The 23,662-nt window shown below is 48.2% G+C and overlaps 1 protein-coding gene across 3 annotated transcripts in view; it reads right to left on the bottom strand.

Moving 5' to 3' along the window:
- The window catches only part of CACNA1E (calcium voltage-gated channel subunit alpha1 E), a 225,220-nt gene that overhangs the window by 112,867 nt on the left and 88,691 nt on the right, over positions 1-23,662 (bottom strand). For all 3 annotated transcript variants that reach the window (XM_077823463.1, XM_077823464.1, XM_077823465.1), the window contains exon 7: positions 16,903-17,006. In XM_077823463.1, coding sequence (XP_077679589.1) covers positions 16,903-17,006 — 104 coding nt within the window. The remainder of the gene's footprint in view (positions 1-16,902; positions 17,007-23,662) is intronic.

Below are 23,662 nucleotides of genomic sequence, written 5' to 3'. Positions count from 1 at the left end.
TGTAGACCAGGCCTAGATTGCACTGCCTCCCAAGAGATGCGAGTGCCCAAGCGTGCTTCTAAATCACAGAAAATAAGCATGCGAGGAGAAGGAGCAATGACACCAGTGTGGCTGATCTGTGACCCTAACGCGGGGATTCATTAATTCAGTCAGTCACACATACAGAGCAGGTCTCATTCCCTTGAGCAGGGGCCAGACACACACTCTCCAGAATTGGCCGGCTCATCTCTGCACAAATATCTTTGTCTCGCCCTACGCCCGATTCACAATGAAATATCCACCCTGCTCCGAGCCAGAGTGACCGGTCCCTCTGCTCCTTCCACCTGCACGGTCTGAATCGCTGTTGCCTCATGTCTTGCAAACCTGGGTTGGCTGGGGCCACCGCTGTGGTGCAAGCAGTGCCCATTGTGGTCTCTCTCCAGCGCACTCGTTGGGTGACCCAGGTGGAACCACCCAGCCAGGGGGCTGCAATTGTGTTAATGACATAGGCCCAGGTGGGTTCGGAGCGTTCCCCTGCAGGAGCCTGTGACAACACATGTTTGCAGAGACACAGAGCCAGCATCTTCCAAACAATACAGACTTTATTTTCCCCCAGGGCTACGAAGCATTCAGGGAGGTAAGTTAACGTGGGGGCTGGGAGAAATTGTCCAACCCCAACTTTTTTTCCACTGAAAAATGCCGATTTGGGTTTGAGGTGGGCTTGGGCCTGATTTTAAGCCTGGGTACTATGGGGGCCCACAAATATGTTTGGCACTAGGCCCACAAAAGGTTAATCCAGCCCTGGCTGAGACACCCAAAACCACTTGTAAGTCTCAACATCAGGCCAGTGCCGCAGGATTTTATGTAACTAACCCCCACAACACAAATTGTGAACATTTCCAACAAGCTTTTCACAAACAATCAGCAGAGCAAGGATTATTTGCCAAAGAGATTCACAAGGAATTCTCAGTAATGAACATGTTTGAAAGACAAGATCCGTTGGTGAATAATTCATGAACAGAAATAAAAGGGGGGAACTATCAACTCAATTATTTGATGTGGATTTTTCCACTCAGCTGTAAGAAGAATATTATGTCCTGTAAAGTGGGGATAACACATCCCAACCTCGCAAAGCTATTGTGACCCTCCTTGTTTGTAACGGGATCAGAGACCCTCAGATGAAAGGTGCTACAGAAGTGCAAAGCATTCAGCAGCTTATTGAATATGGATGCCCACCTGTCTACTGAATATAGATGACCATCTCAAAGGCTCCTTTGCTTGAATTATGGGAAGGGATTCAGATACCATGGTGATGGTACAAGAACCTTGCTAGAATAGAACAGAATTATCTGGGTGCGTTTTGCTCACTATTCAGGATATTATCGAGCAGATCAGCTTCTTGTTTCTGTAAATCCAAGATGCACCTTGCGATGTCAGTTGAAATAACCTGGAGAGTGGCTATTTACTATGGATGTTCGGAGACAAGTGGGAAGATCTCTTCAGATGCAAGTGTTTCTCTACCCCCTTCCCCCTGCCTTTCCTATTCAAAAGTAGTTCAAAGAGGCCACTTTCACAACTCATTAAGTTGTCATGGCAACTGCAATTTTCAAGGTTTATTTTCCCTCCCCTCTACTCACCATCACCCCTCCCCAAACACACACACACACACACACCCTTGTCGGCTTCATCAAAGCTGCTTCTCCAGAAATTATACTCTTTAAAGGAGAAGAAAACACAGTGCTAGTTGCAGTGAAGTCCAAAAAGGTATTCCTTGGTTGTGTTTTTCTGCCTCTTAACATCTCTCATGATCTCTCCCCACATAACCTTTCCATCTTCTAGAGACAATTCTCCCTCGCCACAAACCACCCACTCACTTTCCCAGTAAACTATTATCTCGCAAGCATTTCTTTTTCACCCTCCCAATCCAGCTGGAACACCGCCGGCCCCGGGTTTTGCACGCAGCCAGCCAAAACCCCAGCCTCTGTCAAAAATGTGCACTCGCTCCTTTAACGGCTTTATTATTAATCGCTAAAACTTAATCTTATTCATCGTTTGTTATGCCTCCAAAATTGGCTGGAAATTTTTTTTTTAAATTAGGAGAAGTGAAAAGATTTCAGTGATGGCTCAGAAGCTTCTTGAAGAAGCTGAAGAATGCTCTCCGGAGACTGGGAACACTACAGTAACCCAACCTGAAAGAAAGAAGATCTTAAGACAAAGAAATGTTGCCAAATTGATCCTTTAATTATAACATTAGTCGTTTCTTTCAAAGGCTTAGTAGTGTGTGTGTGTGTGTGGGGGGGTGTTTCGGAAAAGACTTAAAAATGGAGAAAATGAGATTTAACATCACCGGAATGACTGCAGGCAATTAGAAGGGGATTTAAATCACTCTCTCATTTGGTGCAAGGCAGCTGGACGGGACTTTTCTGGCCCTAGTGGTTAACTTTTTGTGCTGTTCTTGGCTCCTACTTCTCAGCTGAGCCACTTCAGAGCTGCAAATCCTGTCTCCCTCTTCTTTCAGGCAGAACTCCATTGCCCATCACACCTCTATAAACTCAAATTATTGCTCCTGACAGTACTGAGCTGGAAGTCCGAGACTGTGGGTAAAGGAAAGGACACGGTCAATGGGTGGATGGTCAGAGGTAATGCAGGCAGTGGCAGGGCCACGTGTTGTACTTTGGGGAATAGAAGTAATGGGGAACTGTATTGCAAACCACATGGGGAGACTGGGAGACCTGCTTGGCATGGGAAGACAAGGAGTTTTTCTGCAGGAGTGGGAATAGCAGGAAGGATCATGGACAACACACCCTTTTGGGCCAGGAAACTCTATGGATCCTGGAAGTTATTCAATCAAAGCATGGTTCATGTTTCCTTTATTCTCCCTACTCTAATCTATTTTGTTCTTAAGGACAAGCTGATTAGTTTGGCACCTTTTCACACACCTAGGATTTAACGAAAACAACTCAAAGACCATAGGAAAAAGGACCTCTCCAGGGTCTGGCTTGGCAGGGAGATAACTTATATTTAGGTATTAAAGAAAGCATTGATGGCACTGTCAGTGCAAGACCCAAATGGATGGGGAATTTGCTACATTGCTTTTGATCCACACCTTGAATACTGCATGCAGTTTGGGTCATCCCATATGAAAAAGGATGTATTAGAATGGGAAAAGGTACAGAGAAAGGCAACAAAAATGATTACGGGTATGGAACACCTTCCATATGAGGGGAGATTAAAAAGACCAGGACTGTTCAGTTTAGAAAAGAGATGGTGGATCTGATAGAGGTCTATACAATCATGAATGGTGCAGAGGAAGTGAATAGGGAAGTGTTATCTACCCCTTCACATAACACAAGAACCAAGGGTCATCCAATGAAATAAATAGGCAACAGGTTTAAAACAAACAAAAGGAAGTATTTCTTCACACAACACCCTGTGGAACTTGTTGCCAGGGGAAGTTGTGAAGGTCAAAAGTATAACTGGGTTAAAAAAAGAATTAGATAAATTCATGGAGGATAGGTCCATGAATGGTTATCAGCCAAGATGATCACGGATGTAACCCCATGCTCTGGGTGTCCCTAGCCTCTGACTGCCTGAAGCTGGGATTGGATGACATGGGTCACTCACAACTGCCCTGTTCTGTTCATTCCTTCTGAAGCATCTGGCACCAGCCACTGCCACAAGACAGGATACTGGGCTAGACGGGCCATTGGCCTGACCCAATTTGGCCATTCTTGTGATCAGATTTTTGTTAGTTTTGATTTGTAGAAAAGCAGCAAGAATTAATCTGATCCAAAACTTTTCACATAAAAAAGAGCCCAATTAGAAAATTACAGACCTGCCCTATAAAGACATAGGACCAGAGCCTTGGCTATAGGTGAGAAACACAAAGCATAGCTCTAGTGGGGTGCAACAGCAACATCAGCTTGCTCTGTGCCAGGCCAGTCCCATTACATTGGCCAACAACCCCAAGGGGCCAACATCATTGCCGGAGATCAGTAGGATATAGGAACACTATAGACACACCCTCTTCTTCCTAGCCACCTCCCCACCCACACACATCACCAATAGCAAATGGGGTGGCACAGGTGTTATAACACTCTACTCTACCAGAAGATCCCCCGTTGGCTTTAGGGCCATAATTAGCCAGCAGTGGGTGTGCAATGACCACACTACACTGGAGAATCTGGACAGTAATAATCATATCACCCTTAGAAAAGGATTAGATATTTCTGTGTTCTGGTTAAATTGTGGCATGACCTCTGGGGTGTAAACAGCCTAGACCAGCGGTTCCCAAACTTGTTCCGCCGTTTGTGCAGGGAAAGCCCCTGGCGGGCCGGGCCGGTTTGTTTACCTGCCACGTCCACAGGTTCGGACGATCGCGGCTCCCACTGGCCGCAGTTCACTGCTCCAGGTCAATGGGAGCTGCTGGAAGCAGCGCAGGCCGAGGGACATACTGGCCGCCGCTTCCAGCAGCTCCCATTGGCCTGGAGCAGCGAACCGCGGCCAGTGGGAGTCACGATTGGCCGAACCTGTGGACACTGCAGGTAAACAAACAAGCCCGGCCCGCCAGGGGCTTTCCCTGCACAAGCGGCGGACCAAGTTTGGGAACCGCTGGTCTAGGCTGTTTACACCCCAGAGGTCATGCCAAGTTTAACAACCAGGGGCTGACTGCTGACAGAGATGAGCAATATAACCTAAAGGCTATAAGATTTGGACTCAGTCAGATTTCTGGTGGCAGTAAATAACCTGGTCCAATGCCCTTTCTCCAGCTTGTGCGGATTCAAACCTCAGCTCTGTCGCCATTATGTCCCTAATGAAAGCAGCTGCCCTGATGAAGTGACGGAGTGGGGCTGCCTTTGAGTTAGCTAGCCTATGTAGGACTTGAAAGAGAAGGAGAAAGACCTTGAACTGTACCCCAGGATTGCATTAGCAGAGAATAGAGTATTAGAGTAACATGCTCAGGCTGAGCTGTTCTGCTTAGTAGCTCGTGCTGTTGTGTGTTGCACCATCTCTAGATGATAGAAACCATCTTTTCTTTGTCAGGTCAAAGTAGAGCACGTTGAAATAATCCAGTCTCCTAGTGTGAAAAACCCTAATCACTGTGGCTCGCTCTGTATCTGGGGGTATGTCTTCACCAGAGAGTTAGCCTGCGCTATAGCCTGGGTCTTCCGTCCCTTCTTCCGTCCACACAGAAAAAGCTCTAACCTGGCATTAAGCCTGATTAATCAGGTACAGCTGAGGGTACAGGCTTGAGGTTGGGTTTTGCTTCAGCCTGGACTGGCAACCCCCCTCACTCCGCAGTGAGTACACTGGCTAATCATGAACGGGTGCACTTAGCCCTCCAGTGCTATCCCACAATTCCACACGGGCTGTGCTTTCTTGTCTAACAGCTCCCTTTTTCTCCATTGTTTTTTAAACCCATGTTTGCCTGCTACATTTCTGCTGTTCTTCCACAGCATTTCGGTAGAGGTGCCATCCAAGAAATCCTTTTCCTGAGCAATCAGTTGGCCATAAGCTGGGATGTGAGATCAGTAAGGCCCATCACTTGGGGAAATGCCCCCAAATGACACCTTTATGTTTAGTGGACAGGAAAGAAACAGAGAGTCCGTCAGGTGTGCTATGTTGTGGTCTGCAGACTGGATTCCTTAATGACAATCTTCATTAAAAGTAGGGCTGTCAATTAATCACAGTTAATTCAAATGATTAACTCAAAACAAATTAACTTGACTAAAATATGTATCACAAGTAATATCCATTTTAATCGCACTGTTCAATAATAATAGAATACCAATTTATTATAAATATTTTTGGATGTTTTTCTATATTTTCACATATATCGATTTATATATCGATTTCAATTACAACACAGAATACAACGTATACTGTGCTCACTTTATATTATTATTTCTGATTACAAATATTTGCACTGTAAAAAAGATAAACAAAAGAAATCGCATTTTTCAGTTCACCTCTTACAAGTACTGTCATGCAATCTCTTTGTTGTGAAAGTGCAACTTACAAATGTAGATTTACATTTGCCCTTTTGTAGCCAGCATTGCAAGGTATTTACATGCCAGACATGCTAAACATTCATATACCCCTTCATGCTTCGGCCACCATTCCAGAGGACATGCTTCCATGCTGATGACACTCGTGACACTGATGACACTTGAAAAAAATAATGTGTTAATGTGACTGAACTCCTTGGGGGAGAATTGTATGTCTCCTGGTCTGTGGTTTCACTCACATTCTGCCATATATTTTGTGTTATGGCAGTCTCGGATGACAACCCAGCACATGTTCGATTTAAGAACACTTTCGCTGCAGATTTGACAAAATGCAAAGAAGGTACCAAAGTGAGATTTCTAAAGATAGCTACAGTGCTCGACCCAAGATTCAAGAATCTGAAGTGCCTCCCAAAATCTGAGAGGGACGAGGTGTGGAACATGCTGTCAGAAGTCTTAAAAGAGCAACACTCCAATGCAGAAACTACAAAACCCAAACCACCAAAAAAGAAAATCAACCTTCTGTTGGTGGCATCTGACTAAGATGATGAAAATGAACATGCGTCAGTCTGTATTGTTTTGGATTGTTATCAAACAGAACTCGTCATCAGCATGGAAGCATGTCCTCTGGAATGGTGGCCGAAGCATGAAGGGGCATACAAATGTTTAGCATATCTAGCATGTAGATACCTTGCAACACTGGCTACCACAGTGCCATGCAAACGCCTGGTCTCATTTTCAGGTGACATTGTACATAAGAAGTGAACAGCATTATCTCCCGTAAATGTAACAAACTTGTTTGTCTTAGCAATTGGCTGAACAAGAAGTAGGATTAAGTGAACTTGGAAGCTCTAAAATTTTACATTGTTTTATTTTTGAGTGGTTATATAAAAATATAATAATTCTACACTTGTAAGTTGCATTTTCATGGTAAAAAGATTTCATTACAGTACTTGTATGAGGTGAACTGAAAAATACAATTTCTTTTGTTCGTCTCTTTTATAGTGCAAATATTTGTAATCAAAAATAATAATATAAAGTGAGCACTGTAAACTTTGTATTCTGTGTTGTAATTGAAATCAATGTATGTGAAAATGTAGAAAACATCCAAAAAGATTTAAATAAATGGTATTTAGTTGTCTAACAATGTGAATAAAACTGTGATTAATCGCGATTAAAAAAATAATCTCATGATTAATCATGATTAATTTTTTTAATTGTTTGACAGCCCTAAGTAAAAGCTCTTGCTGCCAAATGCTGTTGGCTTTCACCTTCAGAACTGTTGCCATTCATAATGAGTAAGTCCACTTGGAGGTTATTTACCAGAATATTAGACAGCAGCTTCATGCTAGTGGAGAGAGAGGGCACAACCTGCAAAGGCAATCGTACAGTGGCCAAGTTTAATGCATCGCTAAGAACCACGTAATAGCCCACCAGCAGTCCATGCCAGCACATGGGCTCGTATAGCACCCCATTGTGGACACAGTTACACGAGAAGCGCTTTGCTGGGGAGACACTTCACCCATGCTAAGACAGCCCAGCTAATTGCAGGGAAGACATACCCTAAGAGGTTAGGAAGTAGCCTCTTGGCCAGCTAAAGGTGAAAGAAGCTGTTTCCGACTACATGCTATCTGGGTATCCATTAGGTTGTGCACCATCTTTACAGGATGGCATGCACCCTCAATAGAGCGTGAGGTAACAATTTTCATTGGTTCCTTCAAATGCATCCCACTTCCCACTGGCATCGTCTTCTCCTGAGTACACACAAGATAGCTAACCCTTTCTGACACTGGAAGAGCAGCGAGACAGCACTGCACATCCTAGAGGAGAGGTAAAGCAGAGCGTTGGGAGCACTTTGGCAAGACTGTATTCCATATCATCTCATGATTTCACACAGCAGCCACACACGTGTGGAATAAGACAGGTGATAGGACTGAGACCTGAAGAACTGGGCCCATGACAGCTCTCAGAAAGGAGTTGCTATCTGAGAGGAAAGAGCTAATGTAATTTACCCAGCTTAATTTGATTCCATCTATCACTGGTGAGGTCCAACAGGTCAGTGAGAGCTCATGATTGAATAACGTCAAATGCTGCCAATAGCTTAATAGAGCTAAGTGTGGAAGTTTGGCCCTTGGAGAGTGCCCGTCAGCATTACAAGTTTTGTCTCCATGCCAAACCCATGTCTGAAGCGAAATTGGAAGGGCTCTTGGATCTCAGAAGAGGTGTTTGCACTGCTGGAGCTAGCCAGCCATCGATTTCTGATGGATTGTACCCAGGAAAGGAGACGTTAGAGACAGGGCATTAGTTGGCAGGTTTGTTGGAATCAGATGATAATTTTCTGAGCCCAGACCAGATCAGTGCATGTTTTGGGGATGCTGAGAGTATGTGATTTCAGAGGAAAGCATTGCGGGGCTCTGTTAGAAACTACCCCTTTGAGTTCCACAAGTCACAAAGGAAAATGTCCCGGTTCACATTCGATGTCATGGCTTCCCCAGTGGCTTTCAGAATCTTTGCTTGTAAAGCTGGCCTAAAATCAGTCGGGAAAGGAGACGTGGCTTCCTTCTTTGTCCCTAAAAAGAAAAGGAGGACTTGTGGCACCTTAGAGACTAACAAATTTGAAATCTTCTTTGTCCCTGACTCTACTTCCCCAGAGCTAGATAGTGTCTCAGACGCACTCAGATTGACACTCACTCCAACTGTCTCAGACACTATTCCACGAAGCAGTGCAATAGCTTGATGGAAATACTTATTTTATGTCTAGGCATTTCATCACCATAGCACCTCAATGTCCCATGCTATCTGACTGCAAATAAACCTAGATCTGTGCAAAGAGTCCGGACGTGACAGACTCCCTAGGTTTATGCAGTCTAACTATGACACTTGGGAGTTTAAAGGGAGGTTTTTGGCCTCTGGAGTACACCCCAAATACTTCCCCTAACACAACAGAAACCCTAGGCAAAGGACGTATTATAAATTAATAAAGGCTAAAGAAGTCAAACAACATGTGTTCTAACCACAGCCTAATGCACGCACATTTTTATGACAATCAATCAGACTTCATCCGACTGTGCGTCCCAGATGAAGAAAAGTTTTCTACATTTTTGCCATAAAGGTCTCCACTGGGCACCTGTTAATGCTCCAGTAGTTGATATTAAGGGAACAGCCCAGATTCCCTGTCACACTGGGGCCTTGGCTCAAGTCACAGCGATGCACATTATGCCCCTCTCCCTCACAGCCATCCAACTTTCTGCTGCTCTGGAGTGAAGCTTCACCCCCTCCTGCAGCACTGCAATGGCAACATGTGCAGGAATCAGAGTAGCAGCCATGTTAGTCTGTATTCGCAAAAAGAAAAGGAGTACTTGTGGCACCTTAGAGACTAACCAATTTACTTGAGCATAAGCTTTTGTGAGCTACAGCTCACTTCATCGGATGCATTGAGTGGAAATACTGTATTTTCCACTGAATGCATCCGATGAAGTGAGCTGTAGCTCACGAAAGCTTATGCTCAAATAAATTTGTTAAGTCTCTAAGGTGCCACAAGTACTCCTTTTCTATGTGCAGGAATGTCACACTCCCGGTCTGTTGTCTGGGCATCTTGCAAAAGCCAAATCTTCTTCACCTATCTCGGTCCTCCTGGCAGCTGAACAGGGTTGCTGTTCCCTAAGTATCTAGCACACCACTAGATCATCACCACTGCCAATTAGGCGAACCACCCACTTGCATCCCTCCCCAATACAAATCCTCCTAAGAATAAATAAACAGTGGAAATGCCAGCCAGCGCCTGGGAAGATCACTAGACAGCTATATCCAATGCAATGCAATGCAATCAGCAACGAGTTACCTTACATAGGCCCAGAACAGACAAACACCAAGACCTCAGCCTCACACAGAGCAAAGAAAGATCTGTGATCAGCAGACCCTTTGCCATCCACAGTCTTACTGCTGATGGGTCACCCAACCTGGTCTGCATCACAAACTCTTGGCTGGCTGACACTGCTGGACCAATGTGAGCTCACATTGTCTCATCTACCTACGGGACTCTAGTCGTCACACACCCAGAGCAAAGGAGGGCAAATATGGAAGCAGAATAGCCATTCCCCTCTCTTCTGGGCTCAAATGCAGGAAACGTTCACTAAAAACAAAATCCTTTGAATGCATCTATTTAATCTGTGACTCCTTAGACAAGACTAACCTGGGAAATCTATAAACCTCCACACACCCACATGGTGATTAAGTTCACAAAATTCACTGCCTTGAAAGACTTTAACGTCAGTGTAGATGATGCTTCTGACAGGTTAGCCCCAAGCCTCTTATCCTAACCTTCCACACTATGTTTCTCATAGGCATATTCTGAACCAGCACAGATACCTGGATACACACTGGCCTGAATCCTAATGCTGGACATGAACATTCGTAATGCAAGAGCCACCCAGTTCCAATTGTATCACTTCCTCCTCTAGGAGGAAATAACTCCCCCTTATTGCAAGGAAGTGAGAAACCCACCCAACCCCCACTATGGTCTGCCCCCCAAAAAACTCTTGGACTTGGCCAGATTCCAGAATTTAATTATGGAAAACTCTACCCCACCAAGAGGCCACAGAGAAGAGTCAATGAAGCAATACAACCACTATCTCTGATGGCTGCTATAAAGCACTCCCATCCACCCCGTCGCATACACAGATTGCCACAGTTTTTGAATGATTTATGACAGGAAAAGAGGGGAAGAAGAAAGCTTAAGCGTCAGAGGTGAAAAAATGAAGTCTGAAACAGACAAATTTGGACCAACTTTCCTACAAACCTCCATCACTGCCGTGAAGGAGGAAAAGAGAGCGTACCTCTTCCTTGCCACCCCAGACAGCAGATTTACACTCCACAGAGCCTACTGTTGTGAGGGATTACTTTTCCACATAGAGAAGATCACCCACATACGGAATTACCTCACAGACCACCAGGAACAAGCAGAAAGTGGGATCACTTCAGACATCAGCAAGAGCTGAGGGAATAACTGGTTATTTGATTCAGTGACCAAAACAAGACATCAAAAAAAAAAAAATATCTGGTTCACTTCAAACTGAAACTGAATTTTTTGTTTTTTTCTTGCCAAAACAAAAAACTGAAAAAGTTTAGTTTTGGTCAAACGAATTGTTTGAACATCCTTTCAAAATGGCGTTTTGAAACAAAACGGTTCATTTCAAAACAAAATGTTGAAATGGGTCATTTAGACTTTTAAGAATTTTTCCCCGTGTTTTATCCAGCTGAAACTATATGCCAAATTTGACACAAATTCGCCAATAGTCTCAATCGCCCCAAAACTGCATTATTCAGCGTATTTACTATTGGACTGAAAACTTTCGCCCAGATCTGTCAGCTAATCTGAGGGAAGAGTAGAAAGGACAGTTCCAATTTTCAGTCCTGCACCTTGAAACATCCCAGAGCATTTTACCAGCTTCACAAACAGGAATTATTCCATCTCGTGCTGGGTAATAGCTGCCTGTGGGGTGGTATCCAACAACACTTCAGCGGTACTCATGAACTCTACAGAACCACTGAGAATGGGAAATGAAGAAGAGTACCATCATGGACTGAAACCTGAGGAGAAATGAATTAGGCATAATACCGACCTGGATGCTAGGCTCAATATCCCGACTCTTACTTAAGTAGATCTACAGTGAGATGGGAATGTTTCATCTGAAAAATAGCACGTCTCTACCACTGCTCCCACTAGCGCTAAGCTGGGACACTGAGTTGATTGTCTGACATTAATATCGAAGAGGACTAAACATCTGGGTTTGACATAATCAGCCAGTGAATGACACCTGAGGAACACTTATCTGACATTACAGCTATTATACGCCCTCCATAACCCCCTGTTCACTATCCAAATCATTATCATTATTATTATTCACGGTGTCTCAATGGTGCTCAGAGCCGACATCAAATAGTACAGGACAATGGTCATTATGTATGTCACAAAATGGAACTGCTGTTTCCGTGGTGTCCTTGTCATAACTCATTCCTTCTCCAGCTGCCTGGATGTGTTAGGTGACTAAGGATAGAAAAGGGCCCTTCCAAGCACTGAGCCACCCCAGAAACCAGAAAGGCTGCATCCATTCATTCCCAGGCATTTGGAGTGTCAAGTCATTATTGTCCTACCAGCATGACTCCATGTGTCACAACGCAGAGCAGCGCATGGGGCTACGAAGCCCACACACCTGCACTGAGCTCCCCGGGCTTTACAATGGAAAGTCAGCTTGTGGGATACATTTTCTCCCCCCACATGGCTGTTCCTGGACAGCCCCAGTTCAGTCCTTCTGTGCAGACCTCCGGAATGATGAAAAAGGAGGATTAGGGAGGAGATCGACTTGCTGAAGTTGTTCTCTTCTTGCTCATCTCATGCTCTAAGCCTCTGACAGTATTTCAGGACATGCCGGTGCAGTCATGGTTCATCACCATGGAGACAAGAAGCTCTGTTTCTCTTCAATCCCCAGCTAATGGGTTTCATTAAACTCCCATGTCCTCAGAGACAAGTAAAACGGTTCCAACGCTGCTGTCTGCACGCACCCGACCCCACACTCACAGCTCAGCCATACCCTGGCTCAGAACTGCACCCTGCACTCACACCCAAAGCATCCACACCCTGCACTCACAGAGAGCTCAGCCACCCCCTGCACTCATACACAGCTCAGCTACAGCCCGCACTCACAGCCACAGCCCGCACTCAAAGAGAGCTGAGCCACACCCCACACTCCCAGCCATATCCCCCAGTCCCACACAGCTCAGCCCGCCCCTGCACTCCCACACAGAAAGAGCAAACACACATAGCCACATCCTATACTCACCTCACTCTCTCACACGCAGGTTAGGGCTTCACTTGGATCTGGGGGTCTGATTCCCAGCTCGCGTAGACAGACTCACACTAGCTCCCATCAAGCTGGCATGCTGAAGATAGAAATGTAGCCAGGCAGCAGCAAGAGGCTACATGGACTCGCCACCCTGGGTGCACTCTCAGCATGGCGAGCCTGTGCTGCTGCTCACCCCTACCCAGGCTGCACGGCTATGTTTAGCATGCTAGCTGTATGAGAGCTAGCACTGGTATGTCTATTTAGGAATCACACCCCTAGCTCCAACTGTAGACACAGCCATACACACGTCATAGCCACGCCCATGCCCTAGATCCTGATCCACAAGCTCCATAGCTAACCAGCCTGCAGCACACACTACAGGTCCCACACACTCTACTTCTATGCTCTAGCCCCCTATGCCCCACCTCCCAACACTCTCTCTGTGTGCCCACCCCCGACACCTTAAACACCCCCCCACCTGACACCCAAACTATACACCACACACTCTCCCCCCAGGAACACAACGATCCAGACCATTTTCCCTGACGGCTTTCAGCATCAAATGGGAGGCTACATTAAAACACAAACTTCACATTGAGAAGAGAACAGCCAGCCCTTCCTGCCCTCATTGCTCTGCCCCCAGTGAGATGGCTCAGCTAGAACCACCCAGGTAGAAGGAAACACTCCAGTTCAGCCTCTTGCTGCCCCTGCTCCACGTCCTGCTGCCAACACCCCTTTCCAGTTCAGGATTTATCTGCACACCAGTTCTCCCTGGCTGCTGCAGCTTCACAGGCTCCTCCCGAAGCTCATGAGGCATCTGTCATGACAGCGCTGTGAGCTCTCCAGCCAAAGGAGATGCCATTCCTGGCTTTAAAAGAGATCCCAACACCAGGGCTGACTCAGACCAGCTCTTGAAAGACCCCTAGACTGCGTTTTCCATTCATATTGTGCCAACTGTCCCTGTCTAGGTTGGGTTGAGGAGCCAGACAAGAATAGAGAGAGCAAAGTATGTGTGTAGTGTTAGTAGTGACGGAACTATACGTGCTCTGGTTGGCTACTCGGAGCAACCGCCCTCTATGACCCTGTGATACCGAGACAGCGTCCCAGCCTGGTGACTCGACAGATCTTCACCCCCAAACACAAAGCACCATGTGACACTGCATCAGCCATAACAGCAAGACACGAGTGACAATCCAGGTCCAGACATCCCACGTGGAAAACTGGGGAGCTGAACCCAAAAGAATAAGCAGCTGAGTCAACTGATTGGAGCCAATGGTATTGTGTTATAAAAATGTTTCTAGTACGGTCTTTTATTAAAGCTTGTATCTGAACTTAATGATCATTATGAGACATGTGCAGAGCATAGTTATGAATTCATGTATATATAGAGAACTGAGCTCATAAACTTCGGCTCCACCTCATAGCAGGACAGTGAGCAATCAGACAAGGCGAAGTACCCTCCAAACCAGGTATTTACACAAAACCAGACACGTAATGAATAATGATCCATTGAACAATCCAGGAAAAGACAATGCTGGGCCACTGAAGTTATTGGAAAGACATTGAGAGACCTGAGGATTTTCCCACTTTGAATATCTATAATGACTGAAGAAAATAAACCTGCAAATCCCTTAACTATGGAAGGGTTTGGAAGTAAAAGGCATTCGGAACTTGAGGGACAGCCTGTAGGCGGGAAGCTATCCATGAAAGGCTGCTGGGTACGCTGGGAAATTGTTCAATGGCAATAGATAACTTGTATTAGCGAAGGGATTTTATCTAATACAGAAGTAAAGTCTGAGGTTGCATCTTTTATGTTTCTTTTCTGTGTAACCGGTATGTGTTCGCTCTCCCCTACTATTTCATCTCTGAATTTGTGGTTTTTCTAGTAAATAAACCTTGTGTTTATTTTTATCCCAAGCAGGTCTCAGTGTGCAAACTGTGTGCAGTGTGGGGGCCAAAGCGAACTGATAACGGGGGGGCTGGTTTCACACCTTCGGGGCAGGGGAGGCAAACCAGAGGGGAAAGGTCTGAGTGTCCAGTAATTAAGAACTTAGGGAGGACAGATTTGGGGAGACTCGGCACTGAAATGGCCATTGGGGTCACCCCGCCAGGAGTAACTGGGCTGGTGGAAGCCAGGATGAGACCTTGTGCTTGTGGGCAGGCTGCTGGTGTTGGCGCTTTCAGCCACAGCAGCACAGCATTAAGTCACCCCAGGGTTACAGGGCAGATGGTGACAGAACCCCTTCCTGGTCTGGGTGAGCCTCCAAACACCACAATGAGGCAGTAGCAGCTGGCTGTATGGCACCAGAGAGTGAGCCCGTTACATTGTGTGTCTCTTGTCTTTTAGCACGGCTTGGGAGATTCAGAAAGGCTGGAAATGGGCTGAGCTTTCACATCATACCAGAGGCTGGGTGGAGTGACAGGGCCCAGAAGCCCGCCTGCTAGGCAAATGACCGACTGTTTGACCAACCTGTGGCATCCTCCTCCCCCGGAGAAGCTACTGAGATGTGTGGAGCTGGTGCGCTGAGGATTAGCAGGGAAGGTGGTGTGGAGGGCAGAAGTCTGTGTCATGCACTAAGCCGAGTAGAGAGAATGTCCAGCATGGTGAGACAAAGCCAACTCTAAACCTAGTTTCAGAGTAGCAGCCGGGTTAGTCTGTATTCACAAAAAGAAAAGGAGGACTTGTGGCACCTTCGAGACTAACCAATTTATTTGAGCATAAGCTTTTGTGAGCTACAGCTCACTTCATCGGATGCATGTTTTCTTCTTTGGAAAAGTAAACGTCTGGTGAGACTGGGGCCATGTCAAGGGAACTGTGCGTGGTCGATAATTGCAAGTGGCATTTGATGCTCCAGAGACACTTATACCATAATACAAAACATCCTGCCCAGACCAAAAGAGGACTGGCCAGCAGCAACAGCGGTACAATCACATCGACGAGCTGGGAGGGACCAGGAGGCATGAGATACGTTAGTCTTGCTGATACAGCTGCATCAAGGGGGCCTTTCTCACTCCACTAGTGGCTGCACTTCTGAGCAGGCAGCCGTGGAGGGAACAATGCAGTTATGAGCAAGTTCTCTGCTATTCACAGATTCCAAGGCCAGAAGGGACCACTGTGATCATCTAGCCTGACCTCCTGTACAGCACAGGCCATAGAGCTTCCCCAAAATAATTCATAGAGTGTGTCCTTCAGAAAAATATGCCGTTGTGATTTAACAATCGTCAGTGATGGAGAATCCACCGTGACCCTGGGGAAATTGTTCCAGTGGTTAATTTCTCCCACTGTTAAAAATGTACACCTTATTTCCGGTCTGCATTTGTCTAGCTTCAACTTCCAGCCATTGGAATGTGTTAGACCTTTCTCTCCTTGATTGAAGAGCCCAATATGAAATATTTGTTCACCATGCAGGTACTCAGAGACTGTCATCAAGTTATTCCTTAATGTTCTCTTTGCTAAGCTAAATACACTGAGCTCCTTCAGTCAATCTACCCCAGTTTCTCCTGTTAACACATCCCAGGATCACTTTAGCCCTTTTGGCCACAGCATCACACTGGGAGCTCATGTTCAGCTGATTATTCACCACAACCCCCAAATCTTTTTCAGGGTCTCTGCTTCCCAGGAGAGAGTCCTGCATCCCCTAATATGGCCTGCATACTTTATATCTAGATGTCTACATTTACATTTAGCCATGTTAAAAAAACACATTCTTTGCTTGTGCCAATTTACTGAGCGATCCAGATCATTCTGTCCTCTTCATTATCTACCACTCCCCCAGTTTTTGTGTCATCTGCAAACTTGATCAGTGATGATTTTATGTTTTCTTCCAGGTCAATGATACAAAAGTTAAGTAGCTTATGGACAAGAACAGATCTCTTTGGGACCCCACTAGAAACACTATTGCAGGCCAAGCCTTCCCCAGGAGGAGTCACTGAAGGGAAAGCTGAAGGAGGGCTGAGCACGAGGAAGCTCCCAAATACCCCAGTGCTAATCCAAGAGCAACCAGTGACTGGGTCAGGACACAGCAGGGTTAACAGGGGTTAATGGACCCAAAAGAAGGGGAAAGCAGCTTGCTTACCCGGAAAGCACTCCCAGGACAAGGTTAAGAACAAAGAAGGAGCCGATGATGATGAGGGGGATGAAGTACAGCCAGTTCCAGGTGGCTCCTAAGGCATCATTGGTCTGAAAGGGAAAAAAAAAAAAAAACAGCGTTACACTTTATTCCACCTCTGTGTGACCATGAAGGGCTCCGGTTACTTCATCCCCCAGGGTCTATAACCAGGGCCCTGTGTGCCCCGGGATTCCACAGCCACGGAGCCATCTGCAGAATCCTGCATGTTGCCCAAGTGCCATAGAACTGGCTATTCCACCCTCCCACCCCATGTAATTCATTGAAGTTGCCATTTGGTACCCAGCACTGGATGGAAGCCTTTGCTCCCTGCCTCCACCCTGCCTGTGCTGTCCTGTACTGTCCCTGTCAGGTGCAGCTCACCAGCACAGGCCCCCTGGTATGGCCCTTTAAAGGGCAGAGCAGGAGCCAGAGAGGGAGAAACTGGCTTGGCATCTTCCTGTCCTGAGCCAAGAGCACATCCAGACCTGCCCTGATCCAGCTAGGGAGGAGCCACTTGTCGCACCTTGGAGCGGTGTTGTTTGGAGCTCTCACCACCAGGCTGGATTAGGCTGAGGAGCTGTGCCATGCTCAGACAGCTCTGCTCCCCGCTCAGCCCTGATGGATATGGGCAGGGGTTTGGGGAGCCATGGTATCTGCAGAGCGGCACCACAGCAGGCCTGAGAAGGAGAACTGAGGCTTGGGAGGGAAGCTGCTCTAAACTGGCTCAGCTGCCCTTGTTTCCCCAGGGACTGTGCAGCAGTGACCTGCGGTGGGGATGGGGGGTTGGGCTCAGAGCTGGGCCGGGTGGTAGCGAGGTTGAGAAGAAAAGGAGGACTTGTGGCACCTTAGAGACTAATCAATTTATTTGAGCATAAGCTTTCGTGAGCTACAGCTCACTTCATCGGAGGTTGAGAAGGGAACTGGAGCTGTGAGCGTTAGAACTGGCCTGCATGGAAAGCACTGAGTGCCCAGCACAGAACACCTTATGTGGTGCTGAGCTGCTGCTGGCTTATGAGCTTCCTGGACAGTCAATGCTCAAAGCTCTGCATGCCAAGCCGCAGCAGCCTGGAGGGAAAGAGAAAGGTTGGTGCCCGCTCTGACACTGCACACAGTGGCATACAGCCAGAATCCCAGCTCTGGCTTTATGCCAAATCTTTACACAAACATCAGGAGCTGGGCACTTGGGGGTTTGCATGCAAACTCTTACAGAGTCCCAGTTCCTTGCTTCTGTTCCAGTGCTTTTCCCCAAGCCTCTCCCTCCAGTCATGTCCCAAGGGAAGGGAGGGGAGCTAAACTGATTCATTAGCTGGGCTGGCTCCTGGCAGCGGGCTGCCTGCTGAGCTGGGCTGGGGTGCGAAGGGGACGGATACTGCAGGCAGTAGGCTGGAGGCCGTGCCAGAGAATTTAGGGGGCCTTGCCCCATAATACACGGGGCCTTGGCTATTGCACTGCCCTACGGAAGCACAGGTCAAATAACAAACAAATGAGTATTGCTCATGTCTGAGTCTCCTGGAATAGAGCTAAGGCAGCTGGACACCCTGGCTGCAATGGAGAGAATGGCACCACGTTAGCTGCAGGAGGTCAGACTAGATCAGGGGTAGGCAACCTATGCGGCACGCGAGCTGATTTTCAGTGGCACTCACACTGCCCGGGTCCTGGCCACCGGTCCAGGGGGCTCTGCATTTTAATTTAATTTTAAATGAAGCTTCTTAAACATTTTTAAAACCTTATTTACTTTTACATACAACAATAGTTTAGTTATACATTAAAGACTTATAGAAAGAGACCTTCTAAAAACGTTAAAATGTATTACTGGCACGCAAAACCTTAAATTAGAGAGAATAAATGAAGACTCGGCACACCACTTCTGAAAGGTTGCCGACCCCTGGACCAGATGATCACGATGGTCCCTTCTGGTCTGAAAATCTATGAGTCTATGAGCTCAAGTATGGCCACAGACACTACCGGTCCTACCAAACAATGTTTTATCTTGATCCAAATAAAGGATGGAGAATCATACCCGGAGACAGAGTGTCTCAGCAGGCCACGCCTTGGCATACTAGAGAAGGCAGCTGAAATCTGCTCCATTATATGCAAACCAGGGGAGGTTCTCAGTCTCCTGACACATAGCGAATGCTGCTCTCTGAGGGAAAGAATGGGCACAGCTCCAGCCCAAGTCTTCCCCTAAAACGGGTCATCCCATGCACATGAACCAGGAACCCCTCTTCTCTTCCCCACCTCTACTGCAGTTCTGTGCTCTCTGCCCTAGTGTGACAAGAAAGCGGCAGTCTCATTACGGCTTGGGACCTCTAGCGTTCCTCCAACACAACCTTCCTCCTCTGGACAGGAACATGGAGCCAGGACTTGTGCCAAAGGAGGGAACTGGCAGACACACGGCTCCTCTCCTCGTTATCCCAAAAGAAATCGACTGATGACCAGAACTGTCTGAGAGGAGGGAGGAAGGTGGCAGTTTGACTCATGTATTGCTCTTCTGGATGTGCAGATGATAATGCTGGCTCAGGCCAGGCATGGAGCAGACAAGTGCTGTGTAAACTTCACCCGCACAGCTCTGCCAGTCTGACCCACAGAGCAGCCTCTGCCACTCCAATCCTGGCCCCGTCACACTGTTCTGCTGGCACCCCTCAGGGCTGACTTGCAGCATCTCCTTGCTATTCCAGGGCCAGCCCCCTCAGAACTGCTGTATAAATACATCTCCTGGGTGACCGTCAGCACCCTCTGCTCTTCCGGCCCTGTTGTTTCTGATAACAAAGCTCAGTCACCGCCCCATTATTTCAGAGCTGAGCCTCTCATACACACAATGCTGCCAGTGTACTCTGTGAGCTGAGGAAGTGGGTGAATACCTAGGACCAACGTCAGCCAGCTCATTTCACACACTGAGAGTCTAGATTGGGAAACCATTTCCCTACTCCATCACCTAGAACCCCTCAGAAGGCCTCCCACTAACTGAATAGCAGCAGAGACTCGGACTGCTGACAGCATCTGCCTGAGCCAGTCACCTCAGCGGAGGTCAGGGAGTCCTCCCCTGCCCCACAGGACAGGAACATGCTCTCGGTGCTCCTCGCTCAGTACAGACAGGGATTCACAGTGCCAAACCCAGGCTGAAATGTTGTGCCTCTGCCCTTTCCTCCTCCACCAGTCCCACACTGCCATCTCAAAGCTGGGGTAAAAACTCTTCCTCCCCACAGAGCCTGGATTCTAGCTATACACCATCGTAGGCAGTGCAAGCATTGGCACCCAGCCCTCTCTGTCACCTCCCCTCCATCCCACCGCAGCTGACCAAACTTGGGGATACAGACACTGTTGGTCCCCCCATTATGACCTGACAGGTGGGTGGATGGGGACACATTTCCTCCTCTCTCCCCGCTATAATCACACCTATCATTGTAATGGCCTCCCAATAGGGTGCGACCAGCCTGCGTGGACGGGTGGGAGTCAGGTTTCGCATTACAATTAAGGAAGAGATAAGCAACTTCATTGCATAGAATTCTTCCCTCTCAACCCGGGCCACGCTTCACAGATGCAAACACTGTGGGTTTTGTATTGCTTAGCATGGTGTAGACAAGAAAAGAGAGCCCAGAATGAAGTCAGGCGGGGAACGTGCAAAGAGAAAATCCTCACATTCCGCTCTGTGCATGGCTTCAGGCCTTACCTCCTTGGAGAGAAGGATGGGTCTCAGCTGCCGTGTTTGGATGGGATGGAAACTTCTCTAGAGTCCAGCAGTGTTTGGATTTAGTATTTTGCTCCATCCCATCCAAACACGGCAGCTGAGACCCATTCTTCTCTCCAAGGAGGTAAGGCCTGAAGCCATGCACAGAGCGGAATGTGAGGTTTTTCTCTTTGCACGTTCCCCGTCTGACTTCATTCTGGGCTCTCTTTTGTCTCATCCACACCATGCTAAGCAATACAAAACCCACAGTGTTTGCATCTGTAAAGCGTGGCCCGGGTTGAGAAGGAAGAATTCTATGCAATGAAGTTGGCATCTCAGCTAGAGGCTGCCAATGTTTGTCCTTCTAGTTTGGGGTTATTCCAAGCACACGTCTAGTCTGATCATGTCGTTGTTAATAGCGTATCAACCGTCCTGCATTATGGACTCACTGGTGAGACTCAGAGGAACAGAAAGAGAAGATGCCAGCGCCCAGGAGAGCACTAACGACAGGGCCAAACCATATCAGCTTTAAAGGCTTCTAGCGAGCACCGCTCCGTAACATCTCAATACAATTATTCACTGAGCCTTTTAATAAAGCAGTGCCCCATCTCCACCTCACTGCCACTTCCTAGTTCCCATTCGTCCTCTTCTCAAGTCATCTGCGCATGACGCCGGCCTGAGCAGTGATGCGGCAAAACGTGACCGTCTGTGGGAGGTGGCATCAATCTTGTTGGAATGAAAGATTCTTTTTTTCCTAACGCTAATTAAGCCCTCATTTTCATCTGACTCATCGGCAGTGCATCTCCAGATCAGCCAGGGTAGGAGCCACCGCGAGTCTCTTCAAAAAGAAAAGTAATCTCCAAAGATTGGAAGAACAGGCCAAAAAAAAAAAAAAATCTCCAAGGGGGGAAAAAGCCCCCTTCTTAACGGGAGATGACAAATTGCCGGCTAAAACCCCTGAGCTATGACATTGGTTCCTCACTTTCTGTGCCTCCCAGCCCTGCCTTGCCTCCCAAAGGCTTTTAATGAAAGTGAAGCCAATGCACTAAATCAGGGGTGGGCAAACTTTTTGGCCTGAGGGCCACATCAGGGTTGCAAAAGTGTATGGAGGGCCAGGTAGAGAAGTCTGTGCCTCCCCAAACAGCCTGGCCCTACCCCCTATCCGACCCTTCCCACTTCCCACCCCCTGACTGCCCTCCTCAGAACCCCTGACCCATCCAACCCCCCTTGCTCTTGTCCCCTAACTGCCCCCTCCCCGGGACCCCCCCGCCCTGACAGGCCCCCCGGGATTCCCACCCCCTATCCAACCCCTCCGCCCCGACTGCCCCGACCCCTATCCACACCCCCTCCCCCGATAGGCTGCCCGGGACTCCCATGCTTATCCAACCCCCCCATTCCCCGTCTCGATCCCCTGAGAACCTCCGCCCCATCCAACATCCCCCTGCTCCCTGTCCCCTGACTGCCCCGACCCCATCCACACCCCCACCCCTAACCACCCCCCAGGACTCCCTGCCCCTTATCCAACCCCCCGGCCCCAGCCCCCTTACCATTCCGCTCAGAGCAGCATGTTTGGCAGCTGCACCAACCAACCTGAGCCAGGCACGCAGCCCCGCCGCCCTGCAGGAGCACGCAGCCCCGCCGCCCAGAGCACTGCCCGCGTGGTGGCATGGCTGCAGGGGAGGGGGGACAGCAGGGGAGGGGCCGGGGGCTAGCCTCCCCGACCAGGAGCTCAGGGGCCGAGCAGGATGGTCCCGCGGGCCATAGTTTGCCCACCTCTGCTCTAACTGCTCCTGAAAAGACCGAATCAAGGCTTTGAAGCAGCTCCTGCCGTCAACCCAGAACAGACTGTGACACTGAGTGTTGGGAGGTAGTGAAAAAGGGCCAAATGGGACTACATCCCCTGTCCAGGAGGCAGGCAGCCCATTCCCTGATCCCCCCCAAGACAGTGCCACTGTACATCACTGCCTTTCTCTCTGCCCTAATACCTGCTTGCTGATGCTCCCAGGCTTTGTGTCTCTCTCTTGTTGTCTCTGCCTTGCTTTCCTCACCTGCAGACTCTAATTACTGAGAGTGACACACAAACGAGAGGGGGATCATGACAGACGGTGAAAGCAGCTTGGGGGCGGCGGTGCACCTGTGCCGGGAAAATGGTCTCAATTACCAGCCATTTCAGCCGTGACGCAGCGGCAATGTTTTCTTTGACGAACGTGCCCAGCTGGGGGCGGTGCCACTTCTTGAAGTAAACAGTCACACACGGCAATTATCACATTAACCTCCGGAGGGGAGTGCGGGAGAGATGGGCGGATGGATGAGGCGGTGGTGGCGGAGCGGGGATTAGAACCCGTGTCTCTCCACGCTTTGCAGGCAGCGCAAAGAGGGGCGTCTCCTGCCTTTCCCAAGTCCTTTGGGGAAGACGGGTAATCAAAGCCAGATGAGAGGAGAAGCCCAATTCGTAAAACACCGGAAAAATGGAAGCAAAGCTCCCATCTCTCCAAAGGCAGCTGCCCTCAGCCAGGCTGGGCTTGGGTGAGAGGCATAGGTTCATTCCTCTTCCAGTCCTTCACACATCTCTCCAAAGGACCCTGCAATTTCAAAGCTCTCCTTGTTCCCTTGATATCCTCCCTTCCCAGCATGTCCCTGTGCCCTGCTACTCACCATGGCTTGGAAAGATGGATCGGGGGAGCCATCCCTTCCCTGCCCCTACTGACAAGCACCATGCTTCTTCCCAATGGCCTAGCTGTCAGACAGACCCTCCCACCCCCCACCCCCATGGTAACAATCAGTCTCACCTCCAGCTGGCCTCCCAGCCTCCAAGCTTCCCCCTTCACACATGTTCTTTGTGGGAATCAGCCTGAGGCCCTCACAAAGCTAAGATGGCATGGGGCTCTCCTGAGCAGTGGCCTGAGCCAGACAGCTGCCTCCTAACTGGAGCTTGCTGGGGAGGCCAGCTGGGGAGTGACTACAGAGAATTCTTTCCCAGGTGTCTGGCTGGTGGATCTTGCCCACATGAACTGGTTGCCAGATTTGGGGTTGGGAAGCAATTTTCCCCCAGGTTAGATT

The sequence above is a fragment of the Eretmochelys imbricata genome, chromosome 8 (assembly GCF_965152235.1).
Source record: "Eretmochelys imbricata isolate rEreImb1 chromosome 8, rEreImb1.hap1, whole genome shotgun sequence".
Taxonomy (NCBI): domain Eukaryota; kingdom Metazoa; phylum Chordata; order Testudines; family Cheloniidae; genus Eretmochelys; species Eretmochelys imbricata.
This window is presented reverse-complemented; position numbering and strand designations above follow the sequence as displayed.